This window comes from Saccopteryx leptura, chromosome 8 (assembly GCF_036850995.1).
Source record: "Saccopteryx leptura isolate mSacLep1 chromosome 8, mSacLep1_pri_phased_curated, whole genome shotgun sequence".
Classification (NCBI taxonomy): domain Eukaryota; kingdom Metazoa; phylum Chordata; class Mammalia; order Chiroptera; family Emballonuridae; genus Saccopteryx; species Saccopteryx leptura.
Genome location: NC_089510.1, coordinates 27,389,491 through 27,405,811, shown reverse-complemented (window position 1 = coordinate 27,405,811; position 16,321 = coordinate 27,389,491). Strand labels below are relative to the sequence as shown.

The window sequence follows — 16,321 nt, the reverse complement described above, 5'->3', positions numbered from 1 at the left end:
CAGCTTAAACCCAAGGTCATTGGCTTAAGCAAGGGGTTACTCGGTCTGCTGTAGCCCCACAGTCAAGGCACATATGAGAAAGAAATCAATGAACAACTAAGGTGTCACAACGAAAAACTGATGATTGATGCTTCTCATCTCTCTCCATTCCTGTCTGTCCCTATCTATCCCTCTCTCTGTCTCTGTAAAAAAAAAAAAAAAAAAAAAGCTCAGTTGGCTCAGTGGTAGAGTGTCAGCCTGGCATGTGGGTGTCTCCGTTTCAATTCCTGGTCAGGACAAACAAAAGAAAGCAACCATCTGACTCTCTACCCCCTCCCCCCCACCCTCTCCCCCTTCTCTCTCTCTCTTCCTCTCCCACAGCCATGGCTCAACTGGTTCTAGCAAGTTGGCCTCAGGTGCTGAGGATTGGCTCCTGGACTCTGTCTCAGGCACTAAAAAATGGCTCAGTTGATGAGCAACAGTGCAATGGCCCCAGATGTACAGAGCGTCGCCCCTGGTGGGCGTGCCGGGTGGATCCCGGTCGGGCGCATGCGGGAGTCTGTCTGACTGTCTCTCCCCGTTTCCAGCTTCAGAAAAAAAAAAAAAAAAGTAGCTCCCTAAAAGAGACATCTGACAAAGAACTAAATAGAACATCTAAGATGGATAACATAAATTGGAATAAAAAATTCAAGTAAATTTAACAGCAAATCATATATAGCTAAAGGAGTGAACTAGAATTTTCCAGAATAATCTACAAAGAAGTGAACAAAATGTGAAAGAGACATTAAGAGACACAGAATATAAAGTGAGAATGTCTGTCTAATTGGAGTTCAGAAAAGCAGACAAGAGAGAAAGAGGCAGAGACAATTTTTGAAGAGACACTGGCTAAGAATTTTTTCAACTAATGAAAGACAATAATCTCAATTGCCAGGTTCAGGAAGTCCAACAATTTCTAAGCAAGACAGTTTAAAGTCAAAGATCGTCAGCCTGACCAGGTGATGGTGCAGTGGGTAGAGCATCAGACTACAACACAGAGGACCCAGGTTCCAAACCCCGAGGTTGCCGACTTGAGCGTGGGCTCATGTGGCTTGAGCAAGGCTCACCAGCTTGAGCCCAAATGCCGCTGCCTTGAGCAAGGGGTCATTCGGTCTGCTGTAGCCCCCCCCATCAAGGCACACATGAGAAAGCAACCAATGAACAACTAAGGTGCTGCAATGAAGAATTGATGTTTCTCATCTCTCTCCCTTCCTGTCTGTCTGTCCCTATCTGTCCCTCTCTCTGTTGCTGTTCCTACAATACCATGTTACTAGCAAAAGGACTGGCAGGAATGGGGCTACTTTCCACTGACCAGCAGTGAGTGGGTTCTTGACTTTGTGCAGGAAAGATTTCACACACAAGCCCAAGTGATTTTGAGAGGACATTTATTAAAAAGCTGGGGAGAGTGGAACAAGGAAGGACTTAGGGTAGAAGAACAGGAGAGGGCCTAGGCGAGGCTGCTCTGGCTCCTAGAAACGTTACGGTAGAGAAATGAGCCCAGGGTGGAGCTGCTTGGCTCACTGGGAAGTCAGAGGAAAGGGAGCCCTGGCGACAGGTGCAGGGATGAGCCCAGGGCATGCTAGCGCTGCCACTAGCTCACCTGGTGGCTCGTCTTGCAGGGACCCTTGCAGTCGCATGCCTGCGGGGAAGGAGAGGGAGAAGGGAAAGGTGCCTGCCTGCTCCTGGGAGGGACAGCGCCAGGGAACACACATTTTCTAAGAACCACTTCTGATATCAAAATATGATAAACACAACATGAAAAACAAAAATTACCCATGAAGATAGATGCAAATGTTTTAAATAATATTAGCACACCAAACAGCAAGTTATACAAAAGGTAATATATAATGATTAAGCTAGGTTTATTTCAGAAGTCAAACCAGGTTTAACATTAGAATCAACATAATTTCCCACATTAACAGAATGAGAAAAATAAAGATGATCTCAAAAGATACAGGAAAAGTATGTGATAAATTGGTACCCATTTAAGAGGAAATTTCATGTTAAAAGGCATAAAGGGTTATCTATTTATTTGTTTACTTATTTAGTGTGTGTGAGAGAGAGAGAGAGACACACACATACCCACACAGACATAGGGACAGATAGGAAGGAAGAGAGATGAGAAGCATCAATTCTTCATTGCAGCACCTTAGTTGTTCATTGATTGCTTTCTCATATGTGCCTTGACTGGGGGGGGGGGGGGGGGGCTACAGCAGACCAAGTGACCCCTTGCTCGAGCCAGCGACCTTGGGCTCAAGCTGGTGAGCTTTTTGCTCAAACCACATAAGCCCGCGCTCAAGCCGGCGATGTCAGGTCTCGAACCTGGGTCCTCTGCGTCCCAGTCCAATGCTCTATACACTGTGCCACCACCTGATGAGGCAGGTTATCTATTTAAAACATGTACACCAAATACCATATTTCATGGTTTAAACAACAACAACAAAAAGCATCTACTTTAGAAATGAAAATCAGCCTGGCCTGTGGTGGTGTAGTGGACAGAGTGCTGACCTGGAACCCTGAGGTCGCTGGTTTGAAACCCTGGGGCTGTCTGCTCAAGGCACACGTAACAAGCAACCAATGAGCAGCTAGAGGAAAGCAACTACTTCTTGTCCCCACCCTCCTCTCTCTGTAAGATCAATAAATGAAATCTTAACAATAAAAGAAGAAGAAATGGGAATCAGATAAGTGGACCCTCTATCACTATCTCTATTCAAGTGTTGGGCTTTTTGTCTTTGTTTTGCTTTGTTTTGTTTTTGAGGTCCTGGACAACACTGTAAATAAAGAAAAAAAAATTCAAAATATAAGAACTGGAAAGGTAGAAACAAATATATTACCATTAGCAGATAATATCTTTTATGTAAAAACTTTCAAAGAACCTATAGATAGATAAAGGTCTAGACAACTAAAGAAATTTATTAGCTCAGACTTGTGTCACTTGAGTTGCTCACTGGTTGCTCCTCACACATGCCTTGACCAGCCCCCCGAGGGCGGGGAGACCCGCACGCTGAGCCAGCGACCCCTTGCTCAATCTGAAAAGACCCGCGCTCAAGCCAGCGACCTTGGGGCTTTGAACTGGGAACCTCCAACATTCCAGGTCGATACTCTACCCACTTTGCCACCACCAGTCAGGTCAAAGATTAATCTTAAACAAACAAAAACTAGGCCCTGGCCGGTTAGCTCAGTTGGTTAAAAGCATCGTCCCAAAATGACAAGGCTGCAGGTTCGATCCCGGCCAGGGCACACACAGGAAGCAGCCAGTGAATGCACAACTGAGTGGAACAACAAATCAATGCTTCCCTTCCCCCTCCTCTCTGTCTCTGAAACAGGAAATAAAAAGAAGCTAAGCCCTGCCTGGATAACTTGGTCAGCTGGAGCACTGTCCTGGAGCAAGACTGCCAGTTCGATTCCCCAGTCAGGGCACATACAAGAGCAGCTCAATGTCCCTGTCTCTCTTAAAAACAAAAAACAAAACAAAAGTAATAAAAATGCCCCAACCAGAGCTTGACCTGCGGTGGTGCAGTGGATAAAGCATCAGCCTGGAATGCTGAGGTCGGCAGTTCGAAACCTTGCCGGGTCAAGGCCCACTTTCTCTCTGTTCTTTCTCAAATCAGTAAATAAATTTAAAAAGAAATAAAAAGAAACCAGACCTATAAAAGTGCTCTATAGTTACATGTTCTAAACATAATCTATATGCAGTCAATGAATAACACAGTAACTTGGTGTATGTAATAGCACTGAGGCACTTAGGAATTTCTGTCAAACTGTTTTTCACAAGGCAAACCCCAGCTATTCTTCTACTGCTACAACTGTTTCACCTAAGAGGGCGTGAGAGAAAACCACAGCCTTTCCCGTAAATCTACCTTGGAAACCTTGCTAAGAAGACCTTTTCAGTTCAGCATAGTCTGCTATTATAAGTGGGCTTCTACTTTAGCATAACTCCTGAATTTGTAAGAAACACACACACACACCTCTTCTAGTGTGTACTTATAAACAAAGCAAGAGAATTAGAAAATTCTTACCAGAAAGATCCACCACTGCCTCATGACTGGAAATAGCTCCTTTCTCAATAAAAAGATCTCGAAAATATTCACTATTGGCTGACAAAACAGATTTATGAGCTTTGTACTCTTCTCCTTCGATTAACAAAGTAACATCACAGAACTGGTTGGAGAGTCTCTGTTCGTTCAGCTGCTTTAAGACAGCCTGACAATGTTTTGGAGAGGAACGTTTCACCACTCCTTTGGTGTCAACCTACCAAAATAAGTTTAAGACCAACAGTTATATTATGTAGCATCTGTATTTCTACCCTTAACAGAAATAAGACAAGACACATCATTCCCCTTTAAAAGATACTAGTTAATATGAAGAAACAGCCTGCTATTCTTTATTATTTATGAATTTAAATAAGAAGATATGTTGTCCTCATTTTTTTCTGCTATGTTCATTCTACTTGACACAACAAAAACCTGCATCTCACTTCTTGCTGCCTCTTCTTACTAGTCAGAAGTATGATGGTGTATAAAATTAATGCAGGCAGAAAACAAAGACCTAGCCAGCTTAATTTTACCTTGCTGCATGACCCAGAGATTGCTTCCAGAAATGTATTCTGTCTACCTGTACCAATATACCATTAGAGAGGTGTGATTAACAGGTTATATTCTGGATAGAACAAGCAATGGAAATATTTATAATTAATGAAGAGACGATATTAGCAACTTTTAGTGTATATAACAACATAGTATATTACTTTAGACACAGACCTGCTTAAATCTTCAATGTCAGTGTCAATATTCAAGCAGTTTAAGTAGTTTAAGAAAAAATTCACAAAGACTACAAACACTAAAACCCTAGTTACACATGTTAAAGCTGAAAGGAAATGTTCCACTTACAAATACAAGTTCGTGTTTAGATATTGGCTTCTTTTTTGCAGGCTTGGAGGTTGTAGTTGTAGTTGAAGTAAAGTTGCTCAGGTCATCCTCTGATTCATTACTTTCTTCTCCAGATTCAAGGTCTAGTCCCAATTCTTCCAACATTTCTGAAGTATCTGATATTGGACGGGAGCGATCTAGTTTCTCCTGGCATTTGCTACACTGTTTAATGTAATCTTTGACTTGTTTTAATATACCTACAATGAAAATAAAAATTAACAAGTCAAATTTAATACTGCTCGCACCTAAAAATTGAATATATTATTGATTATTTACTGCATACACTTATGTATACTCCAGTGCATATGTGCAAATACACACATGCCCCATAAAGTACATAGAGTTCTTTAGAATTTAAGACACATTTTCCCCCAAAGATATAAGGTTATAAACAATGGTTTGTCCCCATGCTGAGGTAAACTGTTTTGCTGTTGACTCCCAGTTATTCAGTTCCCCACCACATGACTATGCAGCACCACCCATTTTCATGTGAGCTACAACTTATTCATGCAATAGGAACTACTATACATGAAAAATTGCCAATATTCAACTGCTTTTGACCTTCATAAACAGAAATACAATGTGGCTCAAGCTAATACTTCTCCACCCTACTAACAGCAGGCTTGACTGCGCAATTTGCTTTGGTCAGTGGATATGATGTGTGCCATGCCTCATTAGAAACTTAAGAGGCACCGTTTCCCATCTGTTCTTTGATCTTTGTTCCCTCTCAAAGAACAAGGTGTTGCAGGCTAGCCTTTAGCCTGAACTGCAGGTGGAAAAAAAAACAGGTGGAGCCAATTTGCAACCTAAACAAGACTAGAATCAAAGCTTGTACTCAAGATTATAAAATAAATTTCATGATTTTGAAAGCTATGAGATTTTAAGTTTATGTGAAATAACAGCATACTGAACTAACATGAGCTGAATGTACACAAGCCACTAGCAAAACTCTATTTTGAATTTCAACTTCCAGCTCAGCATGTTGGGGTAGGAGTAGGGAGCAGGGAGGAACACTTTTTATACATAGCAGGTTCTCGAATAACATCATTTTGTTCAATGTTTTGTTTTTGTTTTTTTGTATGTGACAGAGACAGAGAGAAAGAAGGACAGAAAGGCAGAAAGGGAGAGAGTTGAGAAGCATCAATTCTTCATTGCATCTCCATAGTTGTTCATTGATTGCTTTCTCATATGTGCCTTGATGAGGGGGAGACTACAGCAGAGCAAGTGATCCCTTGCTCAAGCCAGGGACCTTGCGTTCATGTCTATGATCTCATGCTCAAGCCAGTGACCCCATGCTCAAGCTGGTGAGCCCACGCTCAAACAAGCGATCTCAGGGTTTCGAACCAAGGTAATCTGCATCCCAGTCCTATGCTCTATCTACTGCGCCACTGCCTGGTCAGGCATTGTTCAATGTTGGTTTGTTATAATGTTGATGAGATAATGAGTTAAGCAGGGACTTAATGCTTGTTTATATCAATTAGTCTATGGTAAAACTGGTTTTGTTATACATTGTTTTGCTTAAATCACCACCTATGGAGGACATTAAATGAGAATTTACTGTACACACACACACACCCATCATCTTAATAAGGTAGGACCAATTATTTCTCATTTTACGGAGAATGAAGCCATAAGAAGTAATTTGTCCAAAATCACATCTAGTACATTGCATTTCTGTGCCTCCAGGAGCCGTGTTACTTTCAGTATATTAGTTATCTAGGAATACCATTGTCCAATCCTGTGGCAGAAACGTCTTCTCTAACTCAAGTAAAATGCAAATGAAGAGGCTCATCAATTAGCTAAAATGATACAGAGGTATATAATACATTCCTGAAAAGAGTTTCAAGATTTCAAAGTATATCAAATTCCTTGCTTTCAACTTTCAGAGAGTAGTCAAGCATTATTTCTCAAATTGTATTTTCTCCCATACTTACTAAAAAAGTACACACTGGATTAATAAACTCAAAAACCATATTCTCATTTTAGTTACACACAATGGATATCATATTAAAAGCTCTGAGTTCCACAGTAAAGAAACCCATTTAGGCCTGACCTGTGGTGGCGCAGTGGATAAAGCATCGACCTGGAAATGCTGAGGTCACCGGTTCAAAACCCTGGGCTTGCCTGGTCAAGGCACATATGGGAGTTGATGCTTCCAGCTCCTCCCCCCCTTCTCTCTCTCTCTCTGTCTCTCTCTCTCCCTCTCCTCTCTAAAATGAATAATTAAAAGTTAAAAAAAAAAAAAAAAAAGAAACCCATTTATTTATTTGTTTCTTTTACAGAGACAGAGAGAGAGTCAGAGACAGGGACAGACAGACAGGAACAAAGAGAGATGAGAAGCATCAATCATTAGTTTTTCGTTGAGCATTACAACACCTTAGTTGTTCATTGATTGCTTTCTCATATGTGCCTTGACCGCCGGCCTTCAGCAGACCGAGTAACCCCTCGCTGGAGCCAGCAATCTTGGGTTCAAGCTGGTGAGCTTTTGCTCAAACTAGATGAGCCCGCGCTCAAGCTGGCAAACTCGGGGTCTCGAACCTGGGTCCTTGGGATCCCAGTCCAATGCTCTATCCACTGCGCCACCACCTGGTTAGGCAAGAAACCCATTTAACCTAGAAATTTGTCAATTTGTTTGTTCACAAGATACCATTTTTTTTATCAGAACAAACATAACTTAGAAAATAATGGCTTAGGGTTAAATACAACTTTTGTTAAAAGGCTGTCCATGCACAGATTTAGAGAGCAATAGAGGTAATATTCTAGCATCTGAAGATAAATTCAAGTCAATAACATGTCTATACCTTTATGAGGTATACTAAGTAGGTTTTTAAAAACCAATCAATCAATAAGCTGGACGAACATATATTTTACAATTAAGAGTGAATGGAAAAGACATTCATTTTCTCTGTAAAAGAAATGGGGGGGAAAAAAGACAGTCATTCTCTTTGTTTCAATAATAGGAGTAAATTGGTTGGAATGATGACAAATTTCTGAAGATGATTAGTCGTGATGGTTACACAACAATCTGAATGTACTTAATATCACTGATATGGTTAAAATGGCTCATACTTAAAAATGTCACTGATACTTAAAAATGGCTAAAATGGGCCCTGGCAAGAGCGCTCAGTTGGTTAGATTGTTCCCATTGACCAAAGTTGTGGGTTCGATCACTGGTCAGGGCACATAAAAGAATCAACCGATGGATTCATAAATAAGTGGAACAGCAGATCCATGTTTCTCTTTAAATGGCTAAAATGGTAAATTTTTCATCTGGTATGTTTTACCACAATAAAAAAAGTAAATGGGTATGTGAATGGGAGAAAAAAGATGTAAGAATATATATATATATTTTTAAGATTTTTTTATTTATGCATTATAGAGAGGGGAGAGAGTGAGAGAGAGAGAGAGCAAGAGAAGGGGGGAAGAGCAGGAAGCATCAATTCCCATATGTGCCTTGACCAGGCAAGCCCAGGGTTTTGAACCGGCAACCTCAGTGTTTCCAGGTTGACGCTTTATCCACTGCGCCACCACAGGTCAGGCCTAGAATATATATATTTTAAAGTACAAAACATACTTAGAGAATAAGAAGAGCTGCTATAGAAATTTTCATGTCAAAAGAAGACAAGAGCCCTGGCCGGTTGGCTCAGTGGTAGAGCGTCGGCCTGGCGTGCAGAAGTCCCGGGTTCGATTCCTGGCCAGGGCACACAGGAGAAGCACCCATCTGCTTCTCCACCCCTCCCCCTCTCCTTCCTCTCTGTCTCTCTCTTCCCCTCCCGCAGCTGAGGCTCCATTGGAGCAAAGATGGCCCAGGCGCTCCTTGGCCTCTGCCCCAGGCGCTAGAGTGGCTCTGGTTGCAACAGAGTGACGCCCCAGAGGGGCAGAGCATCGCCCCCTGGTGGGCAGAGCATTGCCCCTGGTGGGCGTGCTGGGTGGATCCCGGTCGGGCGCATGTGGGAGTCTGTCTGACTGTCTCTCTCCGTTTCCAGCTTCAGAAAAATACAAAAAAAAAAAAAAAAAGACAAGAGGCAGTTTTTCCTAATTAGCGTTGGTTGTATTTTTAAACATTTTATGATTCTACACAACTCAGTATTTCCTGTATACAGTAGAGGTTTGATTAAACTATTAACTGGTTGAATTCAAATGCCCTTGGGGGAACTACACAGAAGCATTTGAACTAAGATGAAAAATAACAGATACTGCAGGAAAAAAATGGTATTAATACCTGATAATCAATCAACTGTCTCAAAAATCACCCCATTATGTTTCATAAGACCTTTAACTTGAGTGTTAGTGTATTTTTTTTAATAAGGGAAGACTGTATTTCCATAAATTCAACAAGCTAGATGAAATGGGCCAATTCCTTTATAAAAATTTTTTATTGAGCCTGACCAGGCGGTGGCGCAGTGGATAGAGAGTCAGACTGGGATGTGGAGGACCCAGGTTCGAGACCTTGAGGTGACCAGCTTGAGCGCAAGCTCTTCGGGTTTGAGCAAGACTCACCAGCTTGAGCCCAAGGTCACTGGCTTGAGCAAGGGGTCACTCAGTCTGCTATAGCCCCCTGGTCAAGGCACATATGAGAAATCAATCAATGAACAACTAAGGAACCACAACGAAGCATTGATATTTCTCATCTCTCTCCTTTCCTGTCTGTCTGTCCCTATCTGTCCCTCTCTCTGACTCTCTCTGTCTCCACCACAAATAAATAAATAAAATTTAAAAAAAAATTTTGTTGACTGATTTCTTTAGAGACAGGGAGTAAGGAGGGCAGGGAAGAGAGAGAGAGAGAAACAGATTTGTTGTTCCATTTATACATTTGTTGGTTGATTCTCGTTATGTGCCCTGCAACCTTGGCGTATGGGGAACACACTCTAACCAACTGAGCTGCCTGGCCAGAGCCTGAATATGTGTGTTTTGATGGGATCATAATAAATCTAACTTTACAGATTCAGAACCCTGACCTCTTAATTTACCCAGAGTTGATAAGCTGAAAGAATGACTCAAATTAACCCCTCAAAAGACATCAATGTGTTTGTTTATTTATTTATTTATTTTTTTTACAGAGACAGAGAGTGAGTCAGAGAGGGATAGGCAGGGACAGACAGACAGGAACGGAGAGAGATGAGAAGCATCAATCATTAGTTTTTCATTGTGCGTTGCAACACCTTAGTTGTTCATTGATTGCTTTCTCATATGTGCCTTGACTGTGGGCCTCCAGCAGATCAAGTAACCCCCCCCCGCTGGAGCCAGCGACCTTGGGTTCAAGCTGGTGGGCTTTTTGCTCAAACCAGATGAGCCCGCGCTCAGCTGGCAACCTCGGGGTCTCGAACCTGGGTCTTCCGCATCCCAGTCCAACGCTCTATCCACTGCGCCACCGCCTGGTCAGGCAGAAGCCATCAATGTGTAAACATAGTTAATTTACTATTTTAAGAGTGGGAATCACTTTTAAAAAAAAAGAGTGGGAAATTACTGCAAAGGGCTGCTATTACTTATGTAGCAAAATCTGAAGACTCTTATCTAGCTTTGTGACCACGGCCAACTCTCCAAACCTCTGTGCTCAGTATATCATCAACTGGTTTCTATGTTAATACTTACAAGCACTTGGAACAGTGCCTGATACACAGTAACTATCACACCTGCTTTGTTTTTTTAAAGATTTTATTTATTAATTTTACAGAGAGTAGGGGGAGGTGTAGCGAGAAGTATCAACTGATAGTTACTTTACTTCAGTTGTTTACTGGTTGCTTGTTCTATGTGCTTTGACTCAGCAAGCCCAGGGTTTCCAACCAGCGATACTTTATCTAAAACATGACCACAGGTCAGGCACAGTTTGTTAAAAAATGCCCCCTGGTCAACCTCTCCAGTAAAAAAAGAAAAAAAAAAGCCTACATAAAACACCAAATTACCATTAAGAGATTCTTTATTCAGCCTGACTGGTGGTAGCACAGTGGATAGAGCCTGGCCCAGGTTCAAAACTCAAACTCAGGCTTGAGGCCTGAGCACAGACCGGCCAACTCGAAAGCAGGTTTCCTAGCTTGAGTATGCACTCATCTACTGATCCCATGGTCACTGGCTTGAGCATGCACTCATCTACTGATCCCACGGTCACTGGCTTGAGTATGCACTCATCTACTGATCCCACGGTCACTGGCTTGAGCATGCCATCATCTACGTGATCCCACGGTCACTGGCTTGAGCATGCCATCATCTACGTGATCCCACGGTCACTGGCTTGAGCATGCACTCATCTACTGATCCCATGGTCACTGGCTTGAGCATGCATGCCATCATCTACGTGATCCCATGGTCACTGGCTTGAGCAGGCACTCATCTACTGATCCCACGGTCACTGGCAAGGCTTGAGCACTCCCCAACCCCAAACACATAAGAGACCCAATCAATGAATAACTAAAGTGACACGACTACCACGTGATGTTTCGCACCATCTCTCTCCCTTCCTGTGTGTGTGTGTGTGTGTGTGTGTGTGTCTCTCTCTCTCTCTCTCTCTCTCTCTCCCTAGGGGGGAAAAAAAGTTCTTTATTCGATAAAGACTCAGACGAAGTAAAATGAATGACGTTAGTGGGTAGTCCTCTAATAAAACAACCTGAGGAACAGTTCTTTTCCCAGAGTAGGGTGTCTCAACCTCAGCAGTGTTGACACTGAGCCAGGTGATTTGTAGGGGGTGAGGCTGTCCTGTCTGCACTGTAGAATACTCAGGAGCATCCCTGACCTCTTCGCAACTATACAGATGCCAAGAAAACCCATTATGACAACCAAAATTGTCTCCAGACACAGCCATTTGTCCCTGGGAGGCAAAACTGTCTGCGGTTGGGAACCACTGCTCAGCTACAAGGGTGAACACTTGACTCCTGGCAGCTGTTCAAGAACCTGCCTCCCCGTCAGTGTTGGATACAATGACCATCCCCTGTTCCGTGGCTTCAAAGGCTCCTTCTCTCCTCCCCTAAACTGGTTCCCAAGGAGTCAAAACATTTTAGAGATCTACTTCCTGACTATAACAGTCACAGTAACCGTATTTTTTCCAAGTATATCTAGTGCGCGCAGTTTCCAAAGCGCTTTTCACGGTATCAAAGGAACGAATACTAAAACATTCAAAACTAAGAGAACCTGCTATTCTTTACATTGAGTTCTTGCCCTAAAAATTAGGTTCAAGATGACTGTTTCCACAAGTTACTCCAAGTCACTTCTGCCCAGAGTTACGTTTTTCCTTATTTACGCTGCAGTAGCACAATTCGAGGACTACAGGCAAGCGGGTCCAGAGGACCTCAAACCCGTGGCCAGAACGCTAGCGGAACAGGCTGGGGGCAGGGGCCCGGGGCTGGGCGGACCCTCACCCCGCAAACCAGCCCCACAGCTGTGCAGACGCACCGCGCAGAGCCGCCCCCCGAGGCCAGGAGGCGGGCTCCGCACCGAGAGCCGGGCCCGCCCCCGAGAAGCCCCCTTCGCCCCACCCCGGGGCCGGGCCCGCCCCCAGCTTCCCAGGCCTCCTTCCTGTGGGAAGTGCCGCTCCTTTCCCGTCCCTCACCCTCTCGGCTCCGCCCGGCAGCCGCTCCGCCGCCGGGCGTCCAGGGGCGCCAGGGAAGCGGGGCGGAGGACCCGCACGCGTGCGCTCCCGCGGACGGGCCCGGACGCGCCTCGGCCGCCGAGCCGCCAGCCCGCCCCTCGCCGCGGGCGCGCGCCTACCTCGCCACCAGTACGTCTTGGACAGGTCGTGCCAGGTCTGGTGCTGGGTGTGGTGAGTGCCGCCCGGGCCCAGGTGCGCCGCCTCGATGAGCCCCCAGCGCCGCTCGGGCTGCAGCACCACCTCCAGCTCCGCGAAGGTCTTGCGGTGCCGCTGCCGCCGCTGGTAGTACAGGGTCCCGTCGCGCACCACGTAGCAGGCCGCCGCCTTGCGGATTTTCCGCTTGGCATTGCCCTCGGTGCCCGGCGCGTACGGCTCGCACTCGTTCGTCAGGTAGCGCAGGATGGCCCGATAGCTTTCCTCGCTTGACATCGCTGACGGCGGCCTCCCCGAGGGCGCCTGTCAGTGACGAGGGAGGAGGACAGCGGCACCAACTCCGGGCGGATGTACCAGCTGCGGCGACACTGTAGGGAGGAACGGTTATGTCTGTGGTGAGTGCTCTTCGACCGCGCCCGCAGCGGGAACGGAGTACTGAGGAGTTGCTAACTGGGGGGAACTGCACTTCTTCAGCGCGCGCTGGCGACTGACAAAATGGCTGCTGCACCACCGGAAGTGACGTAAACCAGGGGCCGTGGGTGAGGGGACCGAGTCCTGATTGGAGCGCTGTGGCTTTCTGGCTTGATGAAGCCTGTTGAGTGACGTCAGGACTGCGAGACGACATTTTGGAAGCGGGTAGCCCCTTCTTGGGAGATGGAACTGGCTTTGATCAGACATCTTAAGTTCTGGCAGTTTCCCTTTTTATTTTGCCCTTCCCACTCTCAGCACGTGTAGGGTCTGGTGCGTTATTGTTATTCCGGCCGAGTCACCGCAAGATGTAAAGGAGTCTCTTCCTGTCTCTACCCCTACACTTTCTGAGACACTTGAAAACATAAAAGTATCAGACTTTAAGGCTCTGAGTAAAATACCAGCGCACGGACATAACACCAACAACCCCAGAGGGAAATGTAGCTTCCACTTACGTGTTATAAAAATCAAAGTCAATCTATTGACAGGAGTTATAATTTCTAAACTTTAACCACTGGGTCCAAACAACCCTTGGAAAAGTCAGGATTTTTCAGGAGTAATGAGACTATATAGTGACTTTTTTTTATTTTTTGAGAGAGAGAGAGAGGATGGAGGAGAGATGAGAAGCATCAACTCATAACTGGCAGTTTTTTAGTTGTTCACTGATTGCTTCTCATATGTGCCTTGACCAGGGGGCTCCAGTTGAGTCAGTGACCCCTTGCTCAAGCCAGTGACCTTGGAGTTTCGAACTTGGGATCTCAGCATCTCAGGTTGACGCTTTATCCTCTGTGCCACCAACTTGTCAGGGTATAGTGAATGTTTTCTACATATGAAGGCAATCATGTTAACAAAGGGGGAGGGGAGAACTAGCTATTTAATTATACTTTATTTGCATATTTTTTTACATACACTGAGTGGGGAGAATTGCTCCATTTTATGCCCAACATATACTGAATGCAGAAATGTCCAGGACACTTGAACTGTGTTTTCCAACAGGCAGTGTAGGGTCCAATTCCATATTTTTAGCTGGTATTCCAGAGCGGTGGCCTGGTCACCTGTCCTTGGGCTGGATCTTCAGTGCAAACAAGAGCCACAGGCCAATACACTGCTAGGCTACTGGGGGTCCGCCCCTGGCAATGCTTTTCTAGGTCCTAAAAACCAAACCAACACCTTGCTCTCCTAGCCCAGGAGTCTGCAGTTGATGGGTGAGACCCTTTGGCCTTTGCAGAGAGAGGTGGGGACACACAGGTGAATGCAGTGAGTTCACAAAACAGGATACACTCAGTTTCCGTGGTACTTGTGGTGGCAGTTGTAGAAGTTTACAGATGACCCAGAAACCTGCAGCTGCATTCTTAAACCATTGTGGCTGTAGGTACAGGAACTCCCACGCCCAGAGGAAAGACAGAAGTACCAGGTCATTCAATCCACAAACAGACTGCAACCGGGGAATGTGGAGATACACCCCTCCACCCATGGGTAGATGCACATATCCACCCCCCAAGGGCTGTGCTCAGCACCACCACGATTCTGTGAAATGCATGCCCTTTAAAAGTCAATTTAATATAAAAAGTAAGTAGATTAACATCAGATTGTAAGTAAACATGGCAAAGAAAAACTAAATTAAAGAAAACCCCCTACACCCAATTCAGTTTCCTCCCAAACACAATCTGTCAAAGCATTGAGAGCCCACTGATACTTAGATTCTTCTCTGTGCCTTTTGGCTGGTACAGAGACATGTTTAATACAATGTTTTACAGGTGGTAACTGTCTTCCTGAGAAAAGCTAACCTTGCTGTCCTATGAGAGTAGGCAGGTAGTGGTGCCAGCAGTGAGTGGGACTAAAATCTTCAGCTATGACCACCGTGAAGGGGAGGAGCAGACAAGTGCCTGGGAAGGGTGGTGGGGTGCTGTCAGCCACTCCCTGTGTTGCCCTAGACCTTTGGTGTGATGACCTTTTCTTTCCTTGGCGTCTCCTGTAAGGTCAGTAGTCGCGGCCATCACAGACAGGCACGTGCAGTTTCCCCTTAGATTCGGGCAGACGGAAAAGAAACAGTGGAGCCAAAAAATGATGGGCCATTCCTCTATTCCAGCCCTGCCCTGGCTGGTGAGTGAACACACACAGGGCTCCAAAACCCACTCACACGTTCTCCAGTTCTACAACCAGGAGAATCTTTTCCGGTTTTTCCTAGAATCAAAGACCCCCACCAGTCTCAGTCACCTCTGGTTCCCCATCTGCCAATATGGCTTCTTTGCAAAACTGGCTTCTCTCTCCTTTCCTTCCATCTTGGATTCTTTCTCCACAAAAAATGGCTTCCGCCTTCTCTCCTGCTCCTTTTTTTTTTTTAATTTTTTTTCTTTTTTTTTTTTACAGAGACAGTCAAAGAGAGGGATAGATAGGGACAGACAGACAGGAACGGAGAGAGATGAGAAGCATCAATCATCAGTTTTTCATTGCAACACCTTAGTTGTTCATTGTTTCCTCATATGTGCCTTGACCGTGGGCCTTCAGCAGACCGAGTAACCCCTTGTTGGAGCCAACAACCTTGGGTCCAAGCTGGTAAGCTTTTTGGTGAAACCAGACAAGCCTTCGCTGAAGCTGGCAACCTTGGGGTCTTGAACCTGGGTTCTCTGCATACCAGTCCGACGCTCTATCCACTGTGCCACCACCTGGTTAGGCCTGCTCCTTCCTTTTTAAAACTTCTCTGGCATCAAAATCCTCTCCTCTTGCCCTGACCAGTTGGCTCAGCGGTAGAGCGTCAGCCTAGCGTGCGGAGGACCCGGGTTTGATTCCCGGCCAGGGCACACAGGAGAAGCGCCCATTTGCTTCTCCACCCCTCCGCCACGCCTTCCTCTCTGTCCCTCTCTTCCCCTCCCGCAGCCAAGGCTCCATTGGAGCAAAGATGGCCCGGGCGCTGGGGATGGCTCTGTGGCCTCTGCCCCAGGCGCTAGAGTGGCTCTGGTCGCAACATAGCGACGCCCAGGATGGGCAGAGCATCGCCCCATGGTGGGCGTGCCGGGTGGATCCCGGTCGGGCGCATGCGGGAGTCTGTCTGACTGTCTCTCCCTGTTTCCAGCTTCGGAAAAATGCAAAAAAAAAAAAAAAATCCTCTCCTCTTGGCCTGGGCACTGAGGATGGCTCCATAGCCTCTGCCTCAGGTACTAGAATGGCTCTGGTTGCA

General features: G+C 45.4%; 1 protein-coding gene across 1 annotated transcript in view; it reads right to left on the bottom strand.

The window, feature by feature from the left end:
• The window catches only part of ZBTB11 (zinc finger and BTB domain containing 11), a 41,434-nt gene extending 26,003 nt beyond the window's left edge, over positions 1–15,431 (bottom strand). Inside the window, exons 1-3 of the mRNA XM_066348055.1 lie at positions 12,642–15,431; positions 4,905–5,140; positions 4,035–4,266 (exon numbers count right to left, since the gene is read on the bottom strand). Of these exons, the coding sequence (XP_066204152.1) occupies positions 4,035–4,266; positions 4,905–5,140; positions 12,642–12,951 (778 nt within the window). The 5' untranslated portion in view covers positions 12,952–15,431. The remainder of the gene's footprint in view (positions 1–4,034; positions 4,267–4,904; positions 5,141–12,641) is intronic.
• Positions 15,432–16,321: the final 890 nt, after the last annotated feature.